The sequence below is a fragment of the Tyto alba genome, unplaced genomic scaffold (genome assembly GCF_018691265.1).
Source record: "Tyto alba isolate M040663 unplaced genomic scaffold, T.alba_DEE_v4.0 Super-Scaffold_17, whole genome shotgun sequence".
NCBI lineage: Eukaryota > Metazoa > Chordata > Aves > Strigiformes > Tytonidae > Tyto > Tyto alba.
This window is the reverse complement of record NW_024881279.1, coordinates 13,039,933-13,067,573: the sequence shown is the minus strand read 5'-3', so window position 1 is coordinate 13,067,573 and position 27,641 is coordinate 13,039,933. Positions and strand designations below refer to the sequence as shown.

General features: G+C 51.6%; 1 protein-coding gene across 4 annotated transcripts in view; it reads left to right on the top strand.

Annotated features, from left to right (window-relative positions):
- SH3PXD2B (SH3 and PX domains 2B) overlaps positions 1 to 25,424 on the top strand; it is a 78,886-nt gene extending 53,462 nt beyond the window's left edge. The window contains exons 6-15 of one of the 4 annotated variants that reach the window (XM_033005542.2): positions 6,318 to 6,343; positions 6,716 to 6,751; positions 13,063 to 13,197; positions 14,710 to 14,814; positions 15,522 to 15,605; positions 16,880 to 16,997; positions 18,283 to 18,509; positions 19,066 to 19,115; positions 19,606 to 19,731; positions 20,655 to 25,424. In XM_033005542.2, coding sequence (XP_032861433.2) covers positions 6,318 to 6,343; positions 6,716 to 6,751; positions 13,063 to 13,197; positions 14,710 to 14,814; positions 15,522 to 15,605; positions 16,880 to 16,997; positions 18,283 to 18,509; positions 19,066 to 19,115; positions 19,606 to 19,731; positions 20,655 to 22,148 — 2,401 coding nt within the window. In that variant the 3' untranslated portion in view covers positions 22,149 to 25,424. The remainder of the gene's footprint in view (positions 1 to 6,317; positions 6,344 to 6,715; positions 6,752 to 13,062; positions 13,198 to 14,709; positions 14,815 to 15,521; positions 15,606 to 16,879; positions 16,998 to 18,282; positions 18,510 to 19,065; positions 19,116 to 19,605; positions 19,732 to 20,654) is intronic. The other 3 variants (XM_033005550.2, XM_033005557.2, XM_033005563.2) reach the window with 3 other exon arrangements.
- The last annotated feature ends 2,217 nt before the right edge of the window (positions 25,425 to 27,641 follow it).

Genomic DNA, 27,641 nt, shown 5'->3' with positions numbered 1-27,641 from the left:
TATTTAATAATTATCCACCATGTACAAGCAGGGTGTGCTGGGGAAGGAGCCCTCATCATGCTGCTTCCCAGAGGCTGCAGAGCTGCTGTCCTCTGTACAGGAGGTACCCCTGCCCATGAGAAGCCTCTTTCGTTAAAAGCATCTTTCATTGTTTTATTTTTGGTAGCTGAGCATCCCCTCATATATAAGCCACTTAAAGTTGTTGTTTTGAACCTTTTAGCTTATGAACCTGATTTTTTTTTTTTATCTGGTGGAGGCACAGATACCTGTAAAGCAGATTTACTATCTCTTAATGTTCTTAAGAGGTGTCCTTGAGCACCCCTCCTCAGTTCTTCTGGGGGCTGTGGATTCACAGTTTGAAAGCTACTGGCTTCAGGAGTTCTTGGGGTCTTTAAAAATTGTAGATTCCTCTTTGCTCAGATATCTTCATCCTTATGTGCTGGATCTGTCAGAGTCCAGCAGGCCTCCTGCAAAGGGAGGGCAGGGCTGAAAGGCTGCTGTGGGCTCTTTGGCTGCCCAGACAGCACGGCGAGGATTCAGGTGGGCAGCAGTCCCAGAACCTGGACTCTTTGAAGGCTTGTTAAGGGCTTATGCCCTCTACAAGAGCAGATGATAGTGGAGGTGGAGCCCGTGTCCCAGCGGAGGCTGCGGTGCATGGAATTACATCTGTGCTCATCCTTTGGAGACCCCAGATGGGGGGTTTGGTCAGTGAACTTCAGCCGCTGCTCCTCCCTGCTCACTGAGGTTGCTTGGCTTTCCCAGCTGCTACCACCCAGATAGGTGTACTGGGAGCAGTGCTTTCCGCCTGCTGGGTGGGCCGTGGGGTGGTGGGAAACAGAGAAACCCCACGTCTAACTTGCCTAGTCTGTGCATGGATGAGAAACCTCCTCCTGCCGCTGCTAAGCAAACATCCTTCCAGGAAAGGAATTGTGCACGTTGCTTAAGCTGCTGCTTCCCAGTTTAGCTGATCTTCAAAGCCCTTTGCGTGAAGGCAGAGTGGGTGGCTTTCCCTGACGCTGTCCCAGTCAGTGGCGTTGCTGCAGGACTGTGCTCTGCTTTAGAAGGTGGCCTCTGGGGCTTGGTCCTCCCCTGGCAGGACAGCAACCCAGGCTGGGGAGGAGGTGGCCCTCTGGCCTTGATCTGCTAACGCAGGTCCCGCTTACAGCAGTGGGTCCCTGCCCCAGCTTCCCGGTACTCCCGGGTCTTGGTGGCTGCTTCTGCTGCCGTGGTTTATGGTTATACACCCCAACGACATTGAAAATGGAGAAAGGAAGCACTGAGGAGCTACATTTTCATTCCAGTGAGGGCTTCCAGCTCCAGCACTGAGCTGTAGGCAGGCACAGAGCCTCCTGAGGATTTTGATTCAAGGCTCTGATATGTGCTTTGCTTCTGCCTACAAGGAATTGTGAGCAGCGCGTAGGGCCAGGGTCCCTCCGTGGTGGCCTGGAGCTCACCTGGCATTTGCCACCACACAGCAGATGCTGGAGAGGTTTGTTTGCCCTCGCAGCAAGTGTTTCACTACAGTTTCCACACCCCCAGCGGAGGGGCTGCCTCTCCTCCCCTCCTTCTCCCAGCTTACTAGAGAATTGCTCCTTTTCTCCTTGCTCCACAAACCTGGCCTGCCAGAGCTCTCCATTCCCCCAGGGCACCACCAAAATGTCCCTGTCACTTTGGCTGCCCTGTGCAGCTGCAGCATTGCAGCTCCTCTGGGCAGACACACCCAGCACAAATGGCTACTTGCAACAAGGCCACTGATGGCAGCCAAAGCCTGGGACAGCTTTTAAAAATTATTTTCTTCCTTCCATTATATATGTGTGGGTACTCGCTGAGCCCACATCCCTAGCTTGCCTTCCTGCTATTTCTCCCAAACAGCCCTTGGATAAAGGGAGAGAATTTTGAGGTGTTTCAAAGGCAGTTCAGCTCTGCTACTGTGGATGTTTTCTTTGCTGGGGTGGAGGACCAAGTGCAGAGGGAGTAACCCCACTCCTCCCTGCCACGTACCAGGGGAAGCATCACTGGAGGGAGAAAGGGGATGGGCAGGATCCAGGTCCTAGCTGAATCCTAGCTGCTGCTGACTCAGCAAAGGGCTGTTGCTGCTGGGGGCTGCCTGTGCCGTTCAGGCTGGAAGGTCTGTGACAGTGAGCTGGGACGTGACCAGATGAGGAAAGCGTATGCTGCTAATGAGGTTATGCCTGCAGCAACTTCAGCAGTCCGTCGTAGTTCTATTAATACCAAAGCCCTGGCAATGTGCGGTTAGGTGGGGGTGGCACTGGCAGTTGCAGTAATGGATTGCTTCCCGCATGCAGACTGACAGGGACTCCAGGCAGGCACCAGCCTCAATAAATCAGAGAAGGAAGAACGGGTCTAAAATGAGGCTCAGGCCTGATGTGATCTGACTGTGCCAGCTTGTCTCCCGCAGGGGCTGAGTGGAAGGTCCTGGTCAGGGCTACAGTGCCGGCAGCCATTGGTGGGTAAAAGATTTATGTTTGCTCCAAAGTGCCAGAAGAGGATGCTGCACAGATGCACGTTTCCATCATGGCAAGGGGAGCAAATCCGCTCCTTTCCCTTGTTTCCATAAATTAGAAGTACAAACCAGTAGCCAGTGTCTTCCAGAAGCAAGTCTCATCTCTTCCTGCTTCCCCATGTGCTTACTTTTCCTTGTAGTTGAGCTGTGCCAGGAGCAAAGTCGCATGTCACCCTTGTGTGGTGGTTAAGGAGGTAATAAGGGCATGGACTCCTGGGCTAGGGGTCAGGGGAGTTAATAGAAAAAGGGGAGGCTCAGATCCCTGCTCCATGATAGAGTGGCTGCCCTGTGTAGGAACCCATTCCAGGAGATTTTGCTAGTAGAGATCCCCGAGTTGATGGATATTGGTTTGGATAAGGATGCTTTCTGGCTTGTGGCTTTTGAGCTGTGTCCCGCTATCCAGACAAACTACAGCTTGTATAATGAATTGCTTGTTTTACAGTTTTCCTGATGCCTACGTGCAGATTCACCAGGAGCTCAGGCTAAATCTCAGTTCCAAAACAGTGATCTCCTTCACTCTCTGCTGAGAACTGTCTTTCCTAGATGACAGCAGACAGAAATATCAGAAGGGTTGAATCTACTCTGCAAAAATACACTTTGTGCCGGTGCAAGGCCCTTGCATTGCCAGAGTACTTGATTTTTGGTGCTAACAGGGCAGCTTTCTGAGCCCAAAGGTTCAGGTTGGCCAACTCTTCAGCGGTTAAACACAGGGGTAGCACTGGCACTGCAGCCTGGGGGACAGGGGCTCCATTCAGTGCTTGGTGAAGCATTTGCTAAACATCAGTTCTCCCAAACAAGAGGTCTGTTGTACCCCATTTCTCAGTCTCTCGCTCCTGCATAAACTTTGCTAACATCTCCAAACTTACTGAATACTCAAAAGATGAGCAACCTCCTGATATGTATTTTGATGCCATTACTGTATTACAGGATTTTTTTTACAGAACTAATTTTTTTTTTTTCTGTGGGAGGTGTTTTCTTGGAATGGTGACCTGAGATCCGTCTCGTCTTTGCATGTTGATTGTGGCTCTGGTGTGCTTGGCTTTGCAGCAGCTGGAGTTGTCTTCCTCGTGTTAGTGCTCCACTGCCCCTCTCCTGCTCCCTGAGCTGGCTGTGGGGCAGCAGGGCTGGTGCTGAGGTCCCCGAGCCACATGTTGGGTCACCATCCTCCCGTGACTCCCACTGCAAGGTGGGCTCTTCTGCGTCGCGACCTCAGAGCCACCTCCCTGCAGCACACAGCAGTCTGCCTAGCCTAGCAGACACAAACTGCAAATGCCTCAGGAAAGAGAACCAGTCCCGGGTTTAACCACCTGGGAAGCTTTGTGGGGCTGGCTGGTGGCTCCCGGTCATAGCTGTGTGTTGGTGCCTTGTAACTGTGCTGTGAGTGCCTGGTTCACCTGCACAGTCTGGCCATTGTGGGTGTGAGTGGCCTTTACTTCTTCTCTTCTTCTGGAGCCACCAGTTTCCAGGAAGCTGTGCAGGCAAGCTCTGCTGCAATGCCTTTCTCTGGCCATGGGGAATGGAGGAGGAGGAGATGCTGCTGAGAGCTTATTGCTGTTTCCTGTCTTGTCTGAGTTCTTGTCCCTTCTGAGGTGGTGAGCTGGGGCTGCTGGTCTTCAGACCTGCAGTTCTTTGTATCTGTGCCAGGAACAACCCAGCAGCAAAGTGAAATTGCAGCTCCTTCCTTGTCCCCTCACTCCGACAGAGCAGCCAGTGATAGGAAACAGGGGGATGAGTTACAGTAATAGGTTTAGCAGATGGCAGGAGAAAAACAACAGTTATTTCCATCAGCTCCCTCCTGTCAGCATGAGGGTGCCATGCCCACGTGCTGATCTCTCCAGCATGCTCATCTTGGCCTTGCTTCGCTTCCTTTCCCCACCATACCACTGAGCTGGGGCAAATTTAATGGAGCTTATTGATAAACTCTGATTTAGTTCTACAATGTGGTCTCTGTTCAGAAATGTCTTTGGGATGCTCTGTCCAGTAGATTCCTCCATTGGTCTCTGCACCTGGGACATGGTATTCAGCTCTTTGCACAGTCTGTAGTCTCTGAATTTAACAGATAGTCTCCAGTTTCTAAATAACAATGTCTCATTTGTTTCTAGTCCATCTTTGTTGCATTTAATTTAATTTTACTGATAGGTCCATGGATAATTAGCAAAGGTTTAAGGTGCAAAGGGAAGGGAGGACCAGGGGGGATAAGGCATTACAAGCAGAACACATTGCCAGGATGGGTGGGCAGTCTTTGACGGCAGCTGAGTCCCCGCATCACCCCATCATTCCAGGGGAATAAAATATCTGCAGTAATTATGGTCTGAAAATGCATATAAACTTGAAAAAGAACAAAGCATAGCCCAGCTCTGCCTGGCTTTCTTGCTGAGCATGGAGGGATTTCTCTGCTTGGCATGAAAACAAAGGGGAGGGAAGGGGAAAGGTTGTTTTGCCAGTGGACTTGATAAGCAGATGAAGGGGATCCTAGGGTCCATCTGGGCTGTTCCAACCACCTTTCCAAGCAGCACTCAGGCAGCTCAAAGCCTCAGGAGGATCCCCTTACTACCAGATGAATGTTTTCCTCCTTGGAAGCTCCAGTGCCTGTTCTGTGCTTGTTATTCTTCCTGGAAGTAGCAAGGATCAATGCATGTCTCCTGGTATCAGAATATTTCATCTTGGCCAGATGGTCTTGATCTGTCACCTGTGTGGGTGAGGAGCAGAGAAACCAGTGTCCTCTGCAAAAGTGAGTAGGGAGCAAGTTATCATCGCCCCACATTACAGCAGCATTTCAAGGCCACAGTGGTGAATTATGTGAAAGCGTTGACAGCTCTTTTGTAGCAACACAGACCACTATGGTTGGGCTGGGGACAGGGCTGGTGCATTTGTTTGTATTTCAGGCTGGTTGAGTGTCTTGGTTTGTTACCCATGATTTTTTGAGGCTTGTCTGGGCCCATATCTTCCTTGATTTGGTGTTTGTTTTTTAATCATGAAATGCCCCAGATTTCATTGTGCCTGAAGAGCGTTGTGCTTGTGCTCTGGGTTTGAGGCTGTTCAGCAACCATGTTTCTTGGCAACATTCAAATAAGAGAAGGAACCCAGGACCTGTGGTTCCTAACCCATCTCATCAGTGGTGTGGCCAGCACTGGCCATAGTAAAAGGACTTGGGCTGAAGCTCCACTGCCTCCTCATAACCACCAATACCTCCTGCTTGTCATGTCCTGGAGGCAATTCTGCTGCACAGCCCTGGTGTTCATCCTTTCTACAACACTTTAATGACTTATCCTGTTTTGGGGTATAAATGTTTGCCCCTTCCCAAACCATTCTCCATCCTTGACCTCAAGAGAGGCATGGGACATGGAAGAACTTCAGTATCTTCTTCTTTGTCTGTCTTCAAACTGGTGCCCACTTCCGTGGGAGCTGTGGTCTGTGCTGGGAGCAGTTTTGGGCATTTGGAATTCCCCAACTCCTGACTCTGCTGCCAGAGTGTCACAATCCACCTGCCTTTGACAAGTGACATGGTGGGAGTTGTAGCTGTCAGACCAAGCCACCGAGGAGGCCAGGCCAGCAGCTAAGACTCACCCTGGGAAAGACGAAACCATTAAATTGCTAAAGGAAGGGAGGAGAGAGAAGGGCTGTTTGCAGGGTGGGTGATGTTCCATGTCACCCATGGAGACATTAGCTGGGTGAGGGAGGTCAGTGGCCCTGCTAGGGCCAGCACTGCTGTGCTTTCCTGGGTGGGTTTGCCACTTGGCCAACAATCCAACTGCCCCATCCCTCTGCTGATGCTCTTCCTTCTCTTTTTCAGGGAGCCCATTGGAAAGAAGAGGTCTGGTAAGGACTCCTTTCCTCTCCACTGGTTCCACCAGCTCCTCCTTTCACCCACAGCCGTGGTCTCCTGGAACAGAGCGAGGGCCTAGCCCCTTGGCGAGCCAAACCCCTGCTGTGCTCCCCCATGGGGCTTCCCGATATGGAGTGCCCCCTCCATCCACCCAGGATTTCACTGCAGCCTCCAAGTCCCGGTCCCACATCCCCCTGCACCTCCCGTGGTGCTCCCAAAGGTGGGACGGATGCCTGCAGCTCTCCACGCTGCACTGGCCTCCCCATTCACCCATTAATCGAGTTGTTGCCACCGTTGCTGCCAGCCCTGAGTTCATTTCCCTCCCGCCTCATGCCTTGTCTCCCGTCATTTTGTTCCTCCATCAGGGTTTATCCAGAGAACGGCCTCTTTCCTGCAGAGAGGTAGTAACAGCCGCTCGCTACCTGGCCCTTGCTCTTGCTTTGCCTTTCGCCGGGGAACACCTGCTCAGGCTGGGTGGCCAAACCCCTTGCAAGAAGCTGTCACGTCCCCCGTAGCTTTCCGTAGTGGCTGGTGGACACGGGGCAGTAATGGAGAGGAGGTATGGCGAGCCGGGACTGGCGCTTGGCTGTTGGTACAGCTCCGCTTGCAGGGTCTGTGTCACAGGTCTTGGGTGAAGGGCAGGGCTTGATCTGCAGCCAGGAGGATGGGGATACAAAATCGCCCAAGTGCGGAGGAGCGTCTGAGCTGCATGGTGGTCAGCGTGAGGTGGAGAGTCTCTTGATGCAGTGGTATGTTCTGCTTCGTGACTGAACTGGCTGGGACCCTTTGGGTGGACGGTTGGGTCTGGGATGCTTACCCCTGCTCCTCAAGAGAGGGGAACATCTCTGAAAGACCCCTTAGTTTGGTGTGCTTTAGCAGTTATTGGAGCTTTTCAGAAAGAGGAGGAGAAAGGAGAGGAAGAGTCTTCAATCTGTGGATTAGAGAGGGCACCTTTCAGCTACTGGAGCTATAGAAGGGATAAAAATAGTGTGAGGGTCTTTGGGGAAGAAAGATCAGAGTCTTGGCTGGATGGAGATGCTGCTGAAATAGGTTGTGGAAAGGTTTTTGGCCAGAGAGTTGGCACTGTCAGAAGCTGCGTAAGCAAATTCCCTTGTAGATGAGTGGGTTCCTCTTGGAGGAGAAAGAAAAGGTACAGAGAAGACTCAAAGATTTTATTTCGCTTTCTTTTCCACTGGAGCATCAAGTCATCCCTCCCTCCCATGACGATGTCCCAGCATCTTAACGGAGACTAGTTGTAGGATGCATATGAAAAGCTCAGATGTCATCTGCTTGAACAGTGGCTCCTGGTTTTGGTCTGTTCATGGGCAGGTCATAACTGTGTGCTCTCCTGATTGACTAGCAGGGGTTTACCAGTATGATATTTCCTCCTCAAACTCTGACTGCTGTAAGGTGTGTCTGTCAAAGCTGGACCTTGGGATAGTCATTCTATAGCTCTCATGAGCCATTTTCAAGCACAGACTGCAGATTTTGTACTAGCTTTCTTGTGCTGAAGGGGTGGGTCTTCAACTAGCTTTGAAGGCAGAGAGAAGTGTCTGGCTGTGGGTGGGGACAAAAACAGGCTGCATTTTTTTTTTTCCTTCTCTCTTCTGATAAAATAGAGGTAAGATAAAGATACAATCATCTCCCTCATGTTGAAAACTTCTCTAGTGTGCTGGCTCAGAAGGAACATTTGGTGAGTAAGGGAAGGGTGTTATATTTCCCTATGAGATCACTGTGTGTTTAGATCACTTTGAATCCTGTCCACTTATATTAGGCAAGAGAAAAGAAGGCCTCTCCAGGGTTGGGAAGAATAGGAAGAAAATTTTTGCTGCATAACTCAGTTCTTCGAGGGCAAAATTCAATTTAAGGATGCTGGCTGTTGGAGAAGCAGGAACTTTTCTCCTGCTCGTGTACACAGCTTTGTCCTGACCTCCCACTGCAGGTTTATGGGCAGCTTCACCCTTCCATCCTGTTGGCATGGCGGGTTTGTAACATAGGTCAAAGATAAAATGCTGTTTGGGATGCTGTTTGCTTGGCACCATTGAGAGGGAGGGAACAGAGAGTTTGGGTAACGTCCTGGCAGGGCAGGATGCAATGTTTTGCCCATATGTCTGGCATATGTGCAGTAGCCATCAGGGAAAAATGTTTGCCTGCAGTAATGTTACAAAGGGCTGGTGCCTCGTGCCAGACATGTTCAGAGACTCCTCTCACTGTCTTGCATTTTCTGGCAGTAGAAGCAGAGTTTGGTTCTTCTGCTGTCACCCATACCTTGAGGAAGTCCCTGATGGTTCATCAGTTCCTCAAACCAGGCCTGCTTTGAGGCAGCAAGGTGCGGAAAAGGTTCATTCAACATGGGATCTCCCTGAGGAGGGGGCATCCAATAGCTGCTAACAAACAAAAATCATGAGAATTTTCCAATAAGCAATTTCTCAATTGCTTATTTCTCCCAGAATTGCTGAGAAGGGATGAACTGCTCTTCAGGAGAGCGTTGGAAAGAGCTTCCAAGCTCCTGGCAGCAGCAAGCCCTGTTTTGAAATGGGATTTAAACAAACACTGGCATGTGAGGTGGGTTAAAGTGCTGCCTGCCCTCAACCTGCTGTGGTGACCAAGAGACTTCAGTGACATTTGCTATTGCAAGGAAGGCCTGGTATGAGTGAGCATTGGAAATAAAATCTGCTTCCTCTGCTTATTTTTTTTACCAGTATTTGTAATCCCACATGTCTATGAGCCTTAGGCATGGGCCCAAGCTCCAAAGAGCCTGCAGCTTGCGGGTGGGGGGTGGATTATTCCCCCAACTCTGGGATTCTGAAGACTTATTTGGCCACTGATTTAGGTATGTCTAAAAGTAGTCATCATATCAGTCCCCAAGACTGTTTTGAGCGTTTCTATTCTCTCCTCCTCTCTCGGTTGAACAGAAAGCACAGATGGAGAGTCACGGGTTCATTGCAGCACTGACTTAGTGCAGGGGAACCTGAAACTGTCTCCAGAGTTTATATTTGAGTGGAGTTGCCCAAGGAGGCTGGCAGAGAGCTCCAATATCTCCTTGTCAGTTTTATTTTAGATGCTTTCCTGTGTGGCTGTGTCCCTTTTGCTGTGCTATGCAATGTGCCTTCAGTGATGTAGAGACCCCAAACCACAGTATTCAGTCTGGTAAGAGACAGTAAAAAGACAGCTCTTGTATCCTATAGCAGCCATAGGGGGACCTTTCTAAAGCTCCACTGGTGAATGGTATTTCCATGTGATTATTTTTCAGTTCTGTAAAAATCCCTGGAGAGATGAGAGGGCTTGCAAAGAGTACAGCGCAGCATCTAGTGCCCGTTTCACATGAGAGCAGGAAGAAAGTCACTTTTGCAGTGCTGATCTTCACGAACCTGTGAGGTCTGGGAGAAGAGGGGCTGTCCTGAGAGCACTGGATCTGGTTAGCACTGGGCAGAGGACTAGGAGGAAGAAACTTTATCTGAAGCATGACATTTTTGGAAGATGCATTAGGCAAGGGCTAGAGTGTACAGCAAGGGCAGGCTTCAAAAACAAATACTTGTGCCCCCTTATTTCAGTCCTGAGCTCTTTGTTTCCCTCTGGAGGCACTAGTGTCCAAGCCCTGCAAGTCCTCACTTTTGGCACTGATACTGCAAAGCCAGAAATTGGAAAGGTTGGAAATGTCACAAGCAACCCTGTATCTATGAGATTTCCTACTGGTTTTGTGCATCTCAACGCTTTGGGTGAATGGCCAAGTTCTTGCTCAAACAAAACCTGCAAAGATTTACAGGCTGACCCATATGTGACATGTCTTGAGAGCAAGGTCACTGTGCTGAGCAGACCATGGGTTGGTAACTGGGATGTGCAGTGCCTGGAGGCAGAGCTGTGCCCTGCCTGCAGAGCTGAGTGCATCTCCCCCGTGTTCTCCTGTATCCACAGCAAGCACCATTCTGCAAGTCCAGTCCAAGAACCTCAGTGGTCTCTTGACTCGATGCACATCACATCTCTAGGCCACGTCTGTGTCAGCCTCACAAGTGAGGGGTGTTCAGGATACACAGTCTGTGCTTCTGCCTACGGCTGTCTGCAAAATTTACTCTCTTGCGGGCTCTGGACTGTACTAATGCTTCCTCCCCAGCTGCAGAGTTTTAGTAGTCTCTCATCTTGGATGGTAAGGTTTACACCAGTGCTATTTTTAAGAGACCCAGGTCTGCTCATATACAGGATGTTTTGTTGTTGAGCGTGTATTTTTGTGGTTGAGGATGATTATGCCAGGTGAGGATGCTCCTGAAATTAGCTCTTACTTCTTCCTCCAAGCTCAGTTTACCACTTCTGTTGTTGGTTTAATAGGTACATTGGAGGATCCAGAATTGCCTGCTGAAACTGCAAATAGCCTCAGAGCAACGGGTGTAATTATAGCAAGGAAGGCAGAAAGGAGAGTACTCCTCTCTTCCTATAGCTGTTATTCTTCTCTCAGGGGCTGGGTAGATCTTCTGATCACTTTAAGCACAAGCCTTTAATTGAGCTAGTAGAACAGATAGTCCTAGCATTCACCATTCACTTTAGAGGTCTATTTTTAATTCTGTCTGGTGCCCCACCTCTGGGTTTTGGTATAGACGAAGCTTTCATTAGTGGTAACAGATCCTCTGCACTTGGCCAGCTCACCTGGAGCTCTGCAGAGTGCTGTTTATAGCAGAATAACATGGGTGATTTGCCTCGTCTTCCTTTAAATAAGACTGTCCTGAAGATACACTGTTCATTTAAATCTTTGTTGTGGTTTTTCCTTCTCAGAACCAGTTTGAGAAGTTGTAACTTTGTGCACAGGACAACTTCTCTGCGAGGCAGCAGAGCATCCTAGGATTGCTGAAGACCTACTAGATCTTTCCATCTCTACTCACACCCTTTTGGGATGGGTATGCGTCCCTAGGTTTCCTATGGCAGAACCAATGCCCTGCAATAGGTTTCCCCATAGGAAAGATCTTTTGTCAGGCTGAGACCTCACATGTGCTGAGGGAGCTGTTGGGGCCTCTTGCAGTGTAGGTGCACTTGCCCATAGAAACATATTCCTGATAATGTAGTCCGAATTTCTTTGCTGCATTTCACCTAACTGTCCCAAGCAACCACCACTCTCTGTGTAATTTCACACCCTTCAGAGACTGGGAGGTAATTGTCCCGTATATCTGCCATGCCATAGCAGCTAGAGGGCTGGGCCAGATATGATTTCTGCCCTGACACAAAACTTGAGGCTCCCTGCCCAAGTACATGCACAGACCCTGTAAATTTGGCCCAACACCCATGATCAGATGTGTGATTCTTCTGTATCACTCGTGCTATAATAACACTATCATATTTCCAAAGCACTTGGCAAATATTAATTAATTCTTACCGCACCTGAGGAGAACAGAGTAATATAGTAGTGACCTCATCTGACAGGGTTGCAAAGCCTCAAGGCAAAGCATTGGGTTGAAGGCCAGAGCCAGGGCTTGGGGTGGAGGGGAGTCATAGGCAAGAGTTTCTGACACCTTTTTGCTTCTTGGGGGCTTTTGGAGGCAGATGGGACAAGTGCTGCTGGTGCTCTGGGTAACCTGGTGACTGGTTTAGCGGGAGGCTGAGCCTGAGCGAGTGCCCGGCTCAGTGGGGCTGAATAGGCTGGTCTCGGCACGGAACCCACACAGTGTTTGCTCACATGAGCCTGCAAAGCCCTGGGTCACGTCGTGGTCTCCCTGCACACAGCTGTGCACGTGTGGGAAAAGGGGAGATAGGGCCAACCTTGGGGCCAGGTTTCTTCAGCAGTGACGGGCACGTGTGGAAACCTCAGTTGCAGTGCTACCACAGCAAGCGACGCCAGGCGAAGGGGCTGCATCTATATCCAGGGCACTTTCCTAAATGAAAATGTGCTGGCGAAATACAAGCCAGCCTTGCCCCGCTGTGCCTGGCTGCTGGTCCCCTGGCAGGGCGCTGGCGGTGCTCCCGGTGTCCCCTGCCCTGAGCCCGCAGTGCCACCTGCAGCCCGTCCGGGCTCTGCTCAGCCGCTTTGGCCTCTTCTGGCCAAAGGAAAACTTTGCTACCGGTGTATCCTGCCCCTTTGCTCCTCCTTAGGGTATTTTTTATTATTTTTTTTCTTTTCTTTTCCAACATGAAATTGGGATGTCCAGCAGGAGGAGCTGAGCAGAGTTAGTGGAGCAAATAGCAGAGAGAGCAAACCTTGCTGGCGAGTTGTGAGAGGGTGACTGAAATACATAAGGGCAGTGGTGACAGGGGCTGGTGCTCTGTCCTACAGACACCCCTCCGCATGGGTATCTGGGCTCTTTAGCCAGGAACAGCAAAACTCACTGCAGGTTGTGTGTATTGAGTTGGTGTCTGAGCTGATCTGTGCATTGGGGCAGCTGATGCCAGGGCACTGGAGGCTGCCCCGGCCCATCACTCTCCAACAGCAGGGACCAGGCTGCTGTGTGCATCTGTGGTGGTGGTGGGGTTGCTTGGGCAGCGCTGTCTGTACACAGGAAGGTGGGTACCAAGTGAAAGGTCTCTCCTGGCTGTACCCATCTCGCCCGGCTGCTGGTGTGGTCTCTCTCCTCCTCACTCTGCCCACGTCTCTGGCTCACGTCTCTCACGCTGGGGTCCTCATGGTGTCCTAGAGCTGCTCACAGGCCAGCAGATGCTCGGGAGTGGTGGCCCATGCTCTCAGGAGCTGGTGCTGACCCTGGCACACGGGTCGGTTCTTGTCCCCCCTGTGCAGGAGCTGACTCTGCATCGGTCGACCCTTTGGTGCTGGAGCAGTATGTCGTGGTGGCGGACTACCAGAAGCAGGAGAGCTCCGAGATCAGCTTGTGCGTGGGCCAGTTGGTGGATATCATTGAGAAGAACGAATCAGGTACAGAGAGTTTGGCTTGGCAGAGGGCTGCGGGTCTACTCTGCGCCGCAGAGCAGAGGCAGGAGTAGCAATCCTGTATTGTCAGTGTTTTCCTAATAGGACCTTAAGCAAAACAGCCTCCAGGCACCTCACAGGGATGTCCTTGGATGGTCAGCTGAGGTGGGACGTGGAGGAAGCAGCTTCAGTCTGCAGGCTGTCTGTATGAGCGTGGACAAGACTTCAGGGCTGTCTCTAAAGTAAAGGTCTGATTACCCGTGTGCTGAGCGCCAGGCGCCGTCCATCTTTCACAGTCTCTATGCTTCTTCATGCTGAAAAACTTGGCCAAGGGGTCCTGAGGACAAAAGCCATTCCTGCAGTTGTCAGGCTTGTTTTACTGACGGAGGGGGACACTCTCATGGTGCCCATGAAAGCCCCCATTGTGCATTCGCAATTCCTGCTTCTGAGCACAATGAAGCACCCGGTCATGGAGCGCGGCAGGCAGCCAAGCTATTTGCTTGCTTCAAAACTTAAACTTGCTCTTAAGCTCTGCAAAGGGATCAAGTCATGTCATGGGCCCAGCTTCTGGAGTTTGCTGAAAAGGGAAATTTATTCCCTGAAGTTAACAGAAGTTGCTTACGGGAGTTTAAAGATAAATAGTGAAAATAGATTTTTAAATTCTGGAAAGCTGGTCCCCAGAGGATTAGTTGTACCAGCAGCTATGTTTGAGAATGAGGAAAATAAAAGGAACCCTGAAGCAAGTGAAACCTATTAGCACAGCCAATTCAAAAGTTATGGCAAATTATTTATCAAATGTCAGCCATGGTTTTCCCTTCCATGCAGGTAACTGCCGATTCTCTCCCCAACAATTTAGTTGTCTTTCTAAATGACTCACTGGTGAGGTTCTGAAGATAATGCTCGGTCTTTATTTTTTTCCCCCTAAAGACACAAATAGCTTGTGCTTTTAATAACTGAGGAGCACGCTTTTATCTTGATTGGACACCCAGGGTGGCCTAGGATTGCTTGTGGCCACTATGGAGCTGGCTAGGTTTCCACTGGGAGAGCTCATGTTTTAATCCTGCATTTACTCTTAGCTTTTAAAATTTGCTGTTTTCACAAATGTAAAGAAGGTGAGAGCACAGCAGGAGTCAGCTATCGATTTGCAGACAGTGTATTCATCCCTGCTAATTAGCCTGGGCTTGCTGACCCACACTGAGGGAAAATGAACCATGAAGGGAAAAAAAAAAAAGGAAAGCAAACACAGTGGCTGGAGTCATTCAATTCTCAGAGTCTCTCCTGTTTTTTCATGGGGAGAGATCTATACATTTAGATATCATTCAGCTGCAATTCTCCCATGCTGCTGTCTGTGCTCCCTTTCAGATAGCGCTTGGCTCTTGCTTCGAGGTCACCCCAGGTTCCTGTGTAGGCAGCAAGGAGGAGGCAAAGCCCTCCAGGCTTGTGGTTTGGAGGGAGGGAGGGAGAGGGTTTTTGGCTGGTGGGAGCCCTTGGCTGAGCTGCCTGATGTTTTTTTCTCAGGCTGGTGGTTTGTGAGCACATCAGAGGAGCAAGGCTGGGTGCCAGCGACCTGCCTGGAGGCCCAGGATGGTGTCCAGGATGAGTTCTCAATGCAGCCTGATGAAGGTAAGAAGCTGCTGGAGACATCTGCCCCAGCTTCTTCCCGCTGAACTGCACTGAGCTGCTCGCAGGACTGCATAGCCCTCCCTGACTTAGGCAGGACACGAACCCAAGGGAAGGACAAACCCAGACATGCTGTTCAGTCGCATCTGCCCATAGTGGTCCTGCCTGCCCAGTGCTCTGTTCCAGTGCGGCAACAGGAGTGGGGCAGCTGTGACTTTTGGCCTTTCTGTTCCCCCACAGAGGGGCTGAAGGTGCCATCTCCAGGGAACACTTGGTCCTGCCATCCCAATGCCTCATTTAGGTCCGAAGGAGCTGTTTTACCTGCACTGAAGGAGGAGCAAAGCTCGGGTCCTAGGACAATTCACGTGTCTTCTAAACCCATGCAGAACAAAGAGCATGCATGAGCTCACATTATGAGAATAGCAAGGTTGCAACCTTTGCTTAGAGAAAATCCGAAATTCCCCTGGAGAACACATCCTTCCCGATAAACACTGTATGCTCAAAGCAGTGCTGCAGCTGGCTCAGCCCCTCGTCTGGGGAGATGGAGGTGGGAGGGGGGCTCAGACTGGGGAGGGCCCCCAGAGGGCTCCAGGTGAGTACAGTCTCTGTGCCAGTCTCTGGTGTCAGCCCTGTCTCCTCTTGGACCTGAAGTGCTGCCTCCTTACATCCTCTCTTGTCCTTCTCCTGCTTCCCCAACATGCTCTTCCCAGTCCCATGGAGATACTGGTCTCTGCCCAGGCACGTTGGCCGCCGCCGGACTCTTGGGGACTTGTACACCAGTGGATGGGGTCAAGGTGGACTTCACAGAGATTTGTTCAGCTACCCATGTTTTGTGCTTGGAGCCTTGTTGCCTGCATGTTTGCTTTGCATGTGATGAACCCTGCTTGTGTCAGTCATACGTGTGCCTCTGCCTTCCATTAGGCCCAGTCATGTCCACCTCTCTTTCCTCTACCAGCTATTCCTTCTCACTTTTTGAAGCCTGTTTTGGGTACAGAGGCTGGAGTTTCTGCTTTTCCCCTACATATGTATGCAGATCTCTTGCAGCTGCTGCCTTAGTTCCTGTAAGAGTAACTCTGAGCCATGGCCCTGGGGCTGATGGCTCAGATGGGGTCAGGAGGAAAAGAGCCAGCTTGGTTTTGCTGGATATGAGAGGACATTTTCTGCTGTGGCTCATTTGCATGAAGTGGGTGGCAAATCAGGCCCTTTGAGGGCTGTGCTCCTCCTAGAAGACAAATCTAGAGAACCTGCACGGTGGAGATATACGAATGTCCACAAGTGTGGGTTTTGGAGGTAGACTTTTCCCAAAATGGCCTTCATCATCTTATGGCACTGCTTAAGCACAGGCAATTGCTTTCCTGGGTTTCTTCCAGAGAGGACAGGGCAAGGAGAGCAAGAGGTGTGGATGGATGGACCTATTTGTCTGACACGTTGTCCGCATGGCTGTTAGGATGTTTCCTCTCCCTCTTGAAGGGAAGATTATCCATGTCCCTGCTTACCATCATTTGGTCTTGTAGACAGGACATCAGCCTCTTCTCCAGGCTCACCACCATGGCTTTGACCAATGTCTTGGGGGACCCATCTGTTGGACCGGGAAGTTCGTGTAGAGCTTCTGTTGTGGAGCTGTTTGAGAGCTGTGTGTGAGAGCATGTTTGTATGTGTGGGGTTACTCCCTGATGCCTGTGGGATTTCTTCCCCTGTACAGAGGACAGTTCTTCTTTCGAGGCTCTGAGAAAGAAATTCAAACTGAAATGGATGCATGGAAGGGCTTCTGTGAAGAGCCAGTGAAAGGAGAGCTGTTGTATAAAAGATGGTCTTTAGTCCCAAAGGGGAGGGGGAACTTTCTCCTTGGGCCAGACTAGCTCACCAGAGCTTACTTTTCAAAATGCAGCTGGGTTTGTTTTGAAATACATTTCACTGGCATTTCTTTTATGAATGGTTGTGTATCTCTGTGTCTTTGCACCTGTATTACAACAGGAATTATCATTATATAAAACACTTAACTGCTGGTCGACTGAGTTCAAGTTTCTGTAAAACACATCTCTGTGAAACTCCACTTTCTTTCCAACAGAGGAGAAGTACACCGTTATTTACCCATATACCGCAAGAGACCAGGATGAAATGAACCTGGACAAAGGGGCTGTGGTGGAGGTGATCCAGAAGAACCTGGAGGGCTGGTGGAAAATCAGGTACCGTCCCTACCTCTTCCTCTTCCCTGGCACTGCAGCTGGGGCTGTGCAAAGCAGAGGTCTGATGTGCACGGGATGTACACTCCAAAGGCAAGTGTAGAGTGTCAGGAAGGGCAGAGAACCAGAACTCATTTCTCTCCATCCCTGCAAACTAAGGCTAGCTGACATTCAGGGCTTCAGCCAAGCATAGCTGTGGTTAAACGTCTTTCAAATCCCCCGATTTCCTGTGTTGGGAGGTGGACTGTGTCACAGCATCACATGCTGCAGCAGCGCAAAGGGAACCGGTGTGAGAGCATTAGTGTTACGTCATGTGCTGCTGATAGGAAAACCAGAGTGTCCTGGAGGCAGGCTGGATCCTCTGGCTGTGTTAGGAAGCTCCTGTGGAGAAGGGTTGTTGTCCGGGCCAGCTCTGCTGTGTGCAGGGTGTGCTGAGGCCAAAGACTCTAGATTGTCCCGAACTGATACTTGTTTTCTCTTGGAAGCTCATTTTCTCATGTCTGTGGTCTAGCAAATGGCCGGACCTGAGCAGGGTGGGAGCACATGCTGCAATTTTCTTAACCTTACATTGAACCTGTGGTCTTGGCAGCAGCAAAGCTCCAGAAAAACGTCCATTGACTTTTTTAAGTGGAGGAGAGCTGCCATGAGAACTCTAAAGGCAATTACAAGCTCAGTAGCTGGTGTCATCTGAGTGTAGTGGCTGCAGCCCAGTCAGGGGGGAGAGTGTCTGACGCTGGCATGGGACCCTCCAGCATGGCAGGGACACTCCGTGGATGTGGTTTCTCAATCAGATTGTGGAGCTGGTTTCTTTCCTAAACAGTGCACACTTAAAGCAGGGAGGAGATCCGGACTGCCAGTGGTCAGGCAGGGGTCTTGTGCTTTCCACAAAGACCGGGTACATCAATCCTAGCAGCAGCCCTCTGGTTTTCCCCTCTGCTTCCCCTGTCAGTGCACTTCATTCCTGAACCAGTGCCATGGCCGAGGTGAGAAGGAAACTGGGCTTTGCACCATTCCCAGCCCTTGGCCCACTGACTGCAGCCAGCTTGCATGGGAGCATTAGTCATGGCTGGAGTTCTCCATGTGCCACGGAGCGTATGACACCGGGCAAGCTAGTTTTGCTCAAATCATGCAGCACCTTCAGTCAATGTGTGTCCTGGGCTCTGGGTCTGGGGATGTCCAGTGGCTCAACACCACTCAAGCACAGTGGGTTACTCCTCCGGGAAGGGCTCACGGCCCCAGTGCAGTGCAGGGGCTCTGTGCAGTGATGCTGCCATTGTTGCCACCATAGGTACCAGGGCCAAGAAGGCTGGGCCCCCGCCTCCTACCTCAAAAAGGTGAATGGAGAGATGTTCTCACAGAAGCTGGGGTCTGGCTCCTCCACTCATTCATGTGCCTTGGATCTGGATGGCATCTCCCGGCAGCAGGTCGTGGCAAGCCGAGAGAAGGACGGGCTCCCTGGCCAAAAGGATGGGAGATTCGACAGCCGTCCCCTGCCTAACGCTGACATCCGACGCAGTAAGTGGCCAGTTGAGAAGAGGCTGGTGGTGGCTGGGATGTCAGCACTGCCTTTCCTGCAGTCTTTTGGGTGATGTAACGGGGTGTGAGGGAGGCAGAAGGTTTGCAGGCACTGTGACCTCTGCAGCAAGGTCTGGGGGTGACACTGCACGGGCAGATGGGGTACGAGCACAGTGCTGCCCCGGGACCTGCTGAGGAGCAGCAAATGTGATGGGGACAAAAGCCTCCCTCTCCCAGACTGGAGATGCTCTCATTTCAGAATCTGGGCTATTTCAATGCCTCTGTAGACGAGGTCTTCTGGGTCAGGCCTGCAATGAAAAGCAATTTCATGTGATGACCTCAGCTGCATTTTCCAGCTGGTTTCTCTTCCAGTGGGATGCCCTCAAAACCTGGATGACCCATGCCACTCAGGGTACCAGGCAGACAGGCTTCTCCTTTGGCTTTCTTGCCTCTTTGGCTTTCTTGCCTTTCTGTTGCCTCTTTCACTTGTTGTTTGTGAACACACATGTGACCAAAAGTTAGAAACTCAACAGCATCTGAAATTCTTTCTCCACAGAGTCACCAAAGATGAGGCAGCGACCCCCTCCTCGGCGAGATCTCACCATAGTAAGTTCCCACTGATGTAGAAGAGCAGCAATAGCAAAGGGAGCAGGAGAGGAGCACTTGAAAGGAGCTCTGGTCACTGGTTATTCTTTGTCTGGGATCTTGCCCCTGTACCGTGGGCTCTGCTCTTGGTCAAGACTGGAGTACACGTGCTGCCTCCCTGCTTACAACTCTTCTATTTGCATGTGGTCTTTAAATGGACTTTTGGCCAGCCTGTCCCATGAGGCCAGGTTGCCAGTGGGAGGCTGCAGGCTGGCTCCCTCCCTCTGGGGAGGGTGACTGCTGCCAGCAAGAGCTCTGGAGCTGAGCAATTTTTCTGCTCAGCCTGGAAATGGTTTGCTGGTTTGTGTTGGTGAGGGTGCTGCATGGGCACAGCTGATCTTCCTGGCTTGGCCACGCTGGCCTGTGTCTCTGCAGGCTGGTGGTCTGTGTGGATGTTGTGTCGCACCTTCTGTAGAAACACACTGAAGGGTTTTCTTTTTTCTTGTCATAGCCACGTGGTTTGAACCTGCCTAAACCTCCTGTCCCTCCTCAAGTGGAAGAGGAGTATTACACCATCGCTGACTTCCAGACCACCATCCCTGATGGCATCAGCTTCCAGGCAGGAATGAAAGTAGAGGTGAGACTGTCATCTTCCCTTCTCATGCCTTCATGTCAGTGTAGCGCTCCTGACTCCCATTGTCCTGGGGCCTGTTTCAGGCAGGAGCTTACTTTCCAGACAGGGAGGATCTGCTCACCACAGTGTTATGGGCGAAAACCGGGCATGGTGGTGCGTGTGATTGCCTCTGTGTACTGTTAACATTCTAGGGCTCTCCTGAGATGGAGAGAAACTCATATGAGCTCATGAGACTTTGGGGTCTCTGGTGCTTTTGGTGGCCTCCTCTCCCCGAGGTGTGTGGGTCCTGTGTTGTCTGAGCTAGTGGAAATTAAAACCACATCACAAATCAGGGGAGAGGCGGTGTTTTTTTCTTATTTAGGCCAGGTGTAAAGTTAAAAGCCCTTCCAGATCTGCTTTCCTAGCACAGCCACTTTTTCTGGCAGAATCCCTCCTGCAGATGTGATTTTGCTTTTCAAAAAGTAAGCTGTGCCTCTCTAAGAGGGTTTTTCCTTTACGGCTGCCCCAGTCAGCACCTCCCAGGCCCCAGCCCCACTTCTGGAGCGTGCAGAGGCCTGACAGTTGCTGATCCGGGCAGATCGCTGCCGGTTGCTCGCTCCAACAGTGCCGCGCAGTGGCCACCACCAGTACCCAGCATCCCGGTCCTGTCTCCCGGCAGGATAGTGACAGTTCAGCTGCAGCTCCTTGACACAGCTATGTCGTTCCTCAGTCCCATGGTGTGCAGGTCCCCTTCCCTGGCAGAGATTGTTAGCAGGTTCCCCTCCCGTTAGGATACCAGTCCTGTGATTACATGGCTTTTGGTTACCAGGACAGGGAGGCACCAGGGCCAGATACCACCCTGACATCATTCCAGAGACACCCAACATCCCCTCTTGTGCAGAGAGGGCTCCTGCATGGAAGTCTGAGGTTTCTTTTCTCCTCGTCAGGTTATTGAGAAGAACCTGAGCGGCTGGTGGTACATTCAGATTGAGGAGAAGGAAGGTTGGGCCCCGGCCACGTTCATCGATAAGTACAAGAAAACCAGCAATGCATCCAGGCCGAATTTCCTGGCCCCGCTGCCCAACGAGATGGCCCAGCTCCGGCTCGGCGACACTGTGGCCGACAGCAGCACCGGCGAGGAAGCAACGGGACCGTGCCGTCCGCTGCCAGAGGCTCCTCCTAACGGTACGGATTGTGGTGGGAAGTGGGCCAAAGATTGGAAGGGGAAGGAGGCTCCCGAGAGCGGGGACTTAGCCTTTGCTGGTGGCTATGAGGAGATCTCAGACCGTGACACAGAGGAGAAGCCCAGCCTGCCACCCAGGAAGGAGTCCATCATTAAATCGGAAGGTGAGTTACTGGAGAGACAGAGGCCTCCGCCCAAGCCCCCGGGTGTGATTTTGCCCATGATCCCACCCAAGCAGTCAGCGACCCCGAAGGACAGCAAGAAGCCTGAGCTGAAACCAGAGAAGGGCAAGCTTTTCCAGCTGAAGAACGAAATGGGACTGGAATGTGGACACAAAGTGTCAGCCAAGGAAGTGAAGAAGCCAAACCTCCGGCCCATTGTCAAGCCAACCAAGCCAAAAGCTGAGCCCGAGGACAAGCCTGAGCCCAGTGCCCAGAATCCATTTTTGAAGTCAAGACCTCAGATCAGGCCAAAACCCGCTGCAGCCCCCCGGACTGACCCACCTCCAGCTGATGATAAACTGGATATTTGCAGCCTGCGGAGCAAGCTTAGACCTGCAAAGTGCCCGGAGAAACCCTCTGAGCAAGACACCACTGCCGGCGAAAGCTCCTTCAGTAATGCCATGGTCTCTTCTGAGGCTTCTGGAAGGTTTCAGGAGCGGCCAAGCATGGAGAGCAAACCCCTGCCCAAGCTGGACAGCCACGCCGCGAAAGAGGCGCTGCCCAAATCTTCTCTGGGCCCAGCAAACACCCCAGGTGCCAGGGAGCCCCCACCACAGCGCCCTGTTGTGCCACCCCGCAGACCACCCCCACCAAAGAAAACAGGGGGTCCTGCCTCCGGCCCCGCAGCGGAGCTCAGGGCCCCGGCACGGGAAGCACCTGAAATCAGGTCATCCCCAGTGCCAGGGAGGCCCATGCTGGTTCCTCCAAAAGCCAAGCCATTCCTCTCTGCCTCTGTCCAAGACGAAACCAAAGTGAAAAGCAGTGTAAGCCCAAAGGTCATATCCAAGCCAGTAGAGAGAGGGGAAGCCAAGGAGAGGACCTCAGCCCCTGTCTCCAGTCCCGACATCTCCAGGGAAGCTCTCTATGTAGCAGTGGCGGATTTTGAAGGTGACGAGGAGACCAACAGCTTTAAAGAAGGGACTTTGTTTGAAGTTCGCGAGAAGAACAGCAGCGGCTGGTGGTTTTGCAAGGTCCTGACTGGGGGTCCGTGCTGGGAGGGCTGGATCCCTTCCAATTACCTACGGAAGAAGCCATAGCTGCTCCTCTGCTTGTACAGCTGGAGGTTCACTGGTCTCTCACCTGAGTATTTAATTAGCAGATTAATTTATAGTTTTCTGTGAGGCTGGCTTTAAAAAAAAAGATAATAATTGAGATCTCACACATCCCAGCTGGTGCCTGTTAGCGGCAGCGTGGAGGAAGCAGCTTGGCCATCCCTCACCACCCGTGTGCTCCCACCCACCCTCCTCGCCACCTCCTCCCAGCACTTTGCTCCTGTGGCCACACCAGCAGCCCAGCCGTGCAGCCAGGGCTGCTCTGGCCAAGCTTCATGGCATACAATGGCTACCATGGTTCTCCGTGCTGGGGAGATGGACTTTGAAAGACATTTTTGCCACCAGTATGGGGAATTGAAAAGAAATACAGCAGTAGCAAGGGAGAGAAGTAAAGCATGTCATGGTAGCAGTGAAGAAAATCTGGCCGCATAAAAGGATTTGCCTTTCCTCGAGGCTCAGGGTCATGGTCAAATGTAGATCACGTTGCTTAGTCCAAGTGTGTAGCAGAGCCATAGGGAACGTGGCAAAAATAAGTAATGATTGCTGAGAACAGGGTCCCTGTAGCTCTGTGTGCGTGTGCAGGCACAGGCATTGCACTTCGGTTAAGGGCTGTGCCTTGCTCCCCCCTTGCACATGCCACGGACCCGTCCCTTGGTCCTTCCCTGCTCTACAACAACAGGTGTTAACTTCAACATCCGCCCAGTGGAAAAAAAAAAATATATATATATAGAAAAATACACATGCACACACACATATATATAACAGGTCCTCTCTGGGTGCTCCAAGATACTATGCAGGCTTCTCTCTTGCAGTATTGCAACCAAACAAGAGGTGTTTTGCTTCAGTAGCTGAAGAATACTATGCAAGGCACAGAGGACCAAAATGATCCCAAAAGCCCTGGAAAGAGGATGCTTTGCTTTCCTTCCCACACTGCCCTGCCTGTTGGACTAATAGGGAACGGCCCATTCCTGCGACCCACAGAGCTTCCCCAGGCTGGCAGGCAGCAGCCAGGAGGTGGGTCCTTCAGTAGGTGCTGATATTATCAAGTGCAATCCACAATGAGGGAGTTCAGCTCCTCATCACAACCAGTTGCGAGGCCTGTCTGGTGCTTAGGGGCTCCCTGCCTTGTTCGTCACCCTGTCTGCCTGTCTTCCAGGTACTTTCATTTCATCCTGCATGGCAGGCTGCTTGAGGGGGGCTTCAGGTCAAGCAGTCCCTGGGGTTTTTCCATACTGACATTCCTGCCTGCCAAGCCTAATCTTGCCTGCAGTGTTGCTTATCCCAGCAGGAGGATGAGTGTGTATGAGCTGTTGTTCCCCAGTGCTGCTTTCTTCCTTTCTTTACTTGGCTACTTGCAGATTCAGGGCCACATTTCACTCTTTGGAAGAGCTTCAAACCCAGCACTTCTGTGGGTTTCTTGTTGACCAAGCCCTGTTGCCCTTTCTAGTCTAATTGCAAGTGTAAGCGCTACAGCCACAGCTCCACAGCCACATTGTTTTGCTGCTGAAAACAATTACAATTTTTCCTCTAATTTGAGGCTGGCAGAATTGAAGGAGGGTTCTCTACTCCCCCAGATGCTCACTTCCTTCTCTGTCCCATATTGTCTACCTTGGAAACAGGAAATTGAAGATATCTCTGTCTGCATACAGAATGAAAATGGTGGTGCCTCAGGCCAAGGTCCTTCTGGGAGGGTGATGGGGCAACTTGTCCCAGCCCTGGTTTGATCTGGTAGAGAAACCAGGACTGTCCTAGTCCAGCCTCATATCCAGAAGCCCCAGGGTTCATTTTTAGCTGTGGGAATTCATGATTCCTCTCCCTCCCACCTACAGTTTTCTCTGGTGGCACATCAGCCTCTGATCAGGCTGACTCACCTGAGCTGGCAATAAGCAATACATTTGCAACCTAATCCAATAACAAAGTTCCTTACATGGCACATTGCGAGGTGTTGATGTGCTCCTGGGAGAGTTGCAGGGTGGATTGGGGGAACAATGCTGCCTTGTCTCTGTGCGTCTCTTGCTCCAGCAAATCTCTTTTGCTCTGGAAAGGAATGGGGACAGGATGAGTTAAGTCAGAGCTGCCCGGCAGCCAAATCCAGCCCCCACCATATCTGGGAGGGGCTGGACCTGTGTCCCCCATCTGCTCTGGCAGTTTCATGCAAGGGTAGAAGGGCTGTGTGCCCTTTCCCTGTGGCACTGTGTCCTTGCTCTCTCTTCACTGAATGGCCTTTTAATCTCAGAAATGTCTCTCCTTTCTCTGTAGCAGTGATCTCACTGCCCCCAGCTTTCCTCAGAGGGGACAATGCTATTTCTGTGGCCTCCATGCTAAATGAGGGCTAGTTCTGCTTGCCTCCCAGACTGAGCCTCAGAACTGGTAGTGCTTCATTTTGCTGACACAAGTACTGTATTTGGCTCATTGAGCACGTGACAGGATCGCTCCCTTGTTCCCAAAGGGCTTCCAAGAAGGCAGGGTGAGCGCCCAAGTCGAGGGTCACCCTCAGTAGGGTGCCAACACCTGCAGCCTTATCCCTTCCCACCACTCTTACGTCTGCGAAGGGCCCGCAGGCTGGACACCGGCTCCTGTTGGTAAGATGCTGAGAGCCATTGGGCTGGCAGGGCTTTGCCCTCCGCATCCAACATGTGCCCCCCAGGTTGGGCAGCCATGCGTGCCCTCTTCCAGGCTGTGCCTCCTCTCTGTACCTCGCGCATCAAATGCGGCCAAGCTCCCTGACTACCTCGTGAGGAGGAGGAGGGCGGCCGGGAGGCTCTGTACCCTGAGCTTGGCAGCAAGATGCATCACCCCATCAGCCAAAGAGCAACCTCCCGCCTTTCCCACCACCACCAGCGCAGTCCCGAGGCCAGGGCTTGCGGCAAAGAGTGGCGAGCATCACCGTGGCTTGGGGCAGAAGAGCCGGGTGTCAGGGCAGTCCCGCGGCTCGGCTCATCCCTGGCAGGCTGGAGGCCCCCGCTGCGCCCCGCTCCTCCTCACAGGCTCTCGAAGCCCATTTGTTTGTCTGTGTCTCGCTATATTATGTAAACGCATATAAATCTACATTACTGTGGGCGGGAGGGAGGGGGTCAGTGGAAGATAGATGTAGCCGTGTAAATGCCGTATCTATACTTTCATCGTTAAGGGATTGATATTTTTTTTTTTTTTTTTTAATTTGGTGGGAGTTTTGGATCTTTTTGTGGGTTTTTTTTTTGTTTGTTTTTTTTTTAAGAAATAAAAAGAAATGGCTTGACTGGTTTCAAGCAACCTTATGAACCCACGTCTGGCTGGTGTATGTCTGGGGTGCTGCACAGCGGCTGGCATCTGGGAGGTGTGCTGCTCTCCTGCCTGGTGTGATGGCAGCTCTGCCCAGGGAGCTGGTTCAGGGTCTGGCACATGCAACTTGTTGCTGCACCAGTGGTACTGGTGAGGAGCCCCAAGCCACCAAGCTGCACTCCCATGTGCTGCTGAGGAGTCATCCCCAGGTGAAGCATTTCTCTGTCCTCAGGCACTTTTATCTGCCAGGAGATGAACGGGGTGGTGCTGTGTTGCTTAGCTTCACAGGGGCTTGCAGCAAGGGCTTCTGGCTGTGACATCCCTTGCAACGGAGCTGGGACAGGTCACGCTGCTCAGGCTTTTGATTTACAGTTCCTGGCCATGAGTAGACCAGCTCTTCAATCGCTGCTGTGCCCCAGTTCACCTCTTGGGTATGCCATGAAGGACACACAGCAGGAGCAGCGTTCAGGTGTGGGTATGTGTGTAGTGCCTGTGTGCTGCTCTGGCATAGGGTGGGGGGATGTTTTCCCTGTGCAGCTGCAGCTGGGGGAGCTGCTGCCATATCAACGCTCCCCATGTGGTTCCCACTTTACACTAGGTGTACCTCGGTGTTTACGAGAAGGAGAAATGTCATTTCTAGGTTAAACAGTGCTCAGCAAAGCTTTGCTTTTACTTCCCATGCCTCTGACTCAGTCGAAAGGGGAGCGGTACACAGCTGACACTCCCAGCCCTCCATCGGTGGGATGTGCCATCCATCCGGCAGCCACGGCTGTGCTTCCACACCCACAGCAGTGCTGGGAACCGGGAGGGTCATGAGGACACCGAGAGCTCATTGGGGCTTGCCTTTGTGCCCCAGCCCGGGTGGGTGTCCTAGCAAATGGGGCAGTGCAGGTGTAACAGTTGTTACTTTGAGCTCAAGCCAACTCAGAGGTTGAGCCTGATGATTTTGGGGAGGTGCAGAGAGATGGGGTGAGTGCCAGTCCTTAGAGACTTTTGGGGGTTCAGGCTGATGTGAGGAATGGGGCTGCATTAACTGAAAAGGCTCAGACAAAAGTGGGGATTGGACACACACACACACACACACACACACACACACACACGCGCGTCACGGCACCCAGGCTGGCAGAGGGGAGGAGGGCAGCGGGGGGGGCTGCGGGCGCAGGTGATGGGAGCGGGCAGTGGGCCTCCACGCGGTGCCCGGGGCTCGGCTGGCAGCGGCTGGAGCTGGTCATCACGCCAATGCTAAGTGTGGGGCAAAGTCTCTCTGTGGCCTGAGGCCGGCAGCATTAGTCCGTTGGCACCTCACAAGGATCAGCTCTCTGGATAAATTGGGGCAGCGGTGTTTATTAAAAGGCATTTTTGGCATAAATAGCCATTGTTGGGCTCCTTCACCACCTGCGGCTCACAAGGGTTTAACTATGGCTGTGCTCTTGCCAGGGCAGAGTTATAAATGAATTCTTCCACTCTCCTTTAAACCACATCTGAGGCTGCTTGACTGGTATCTGGCTTCAGTGGGCCACATTTTGGGGTATAAACAGTTTACAGAGCAGCCTTCTGTTGGCTTCTGCGTGTGAAATAATGAGCCAGGCATTGCTACAAAACAAAAAATAATTTAAAAAAAAAAAAAAAAAAAGGAAAAGGATAAAATAAAAAAAAGAAAAAAAAAAAAGAAAAAGCAGCCCTCCTTCCTGGGTCTACATCACCACCTCCCTGGGCCAGCCAGCATGGTCCCCAGGCTGCCCCAGCCCCAGCGCAGGCACAGGAGCGGGACCAGGCTGTCAGCTGCCTTGCTTGATACAATGCAGGTTGGATGAAAAATCTGGGGCGCTTGGAGAGGGCATCTGCCACAGAACACCTCCCCACACCTCTGTAGCCCTAAAATACACCCCACTTCTACTGCAGTGGCCAGCCAAAGTTACAGGGGTTTCCAAGGTTAAATGAGCCAGGAATTCCCCCCTACCCTGCCTTGCTCATCAGGGGACTGAGCAGCCACAAGTGACATCCCAGGAATAAAGCAAAGCTCATGCAAGGTATTTAAGGTGCCTAAGTGTTTTGTTTTGTTTTGTTTTGTTTTGTTTTGTTTTGTTTTGTTTTGAATCAGAGGCGCCTGAGCGGAACAGAGGTGCCCTGCCTCTATGTTTTAGTATTGCCACATCTTGGAAATAAAGGATTTGCTCAGCCTACAGGTCAAACGCTTTTAAACCTCCGGGAGCACTC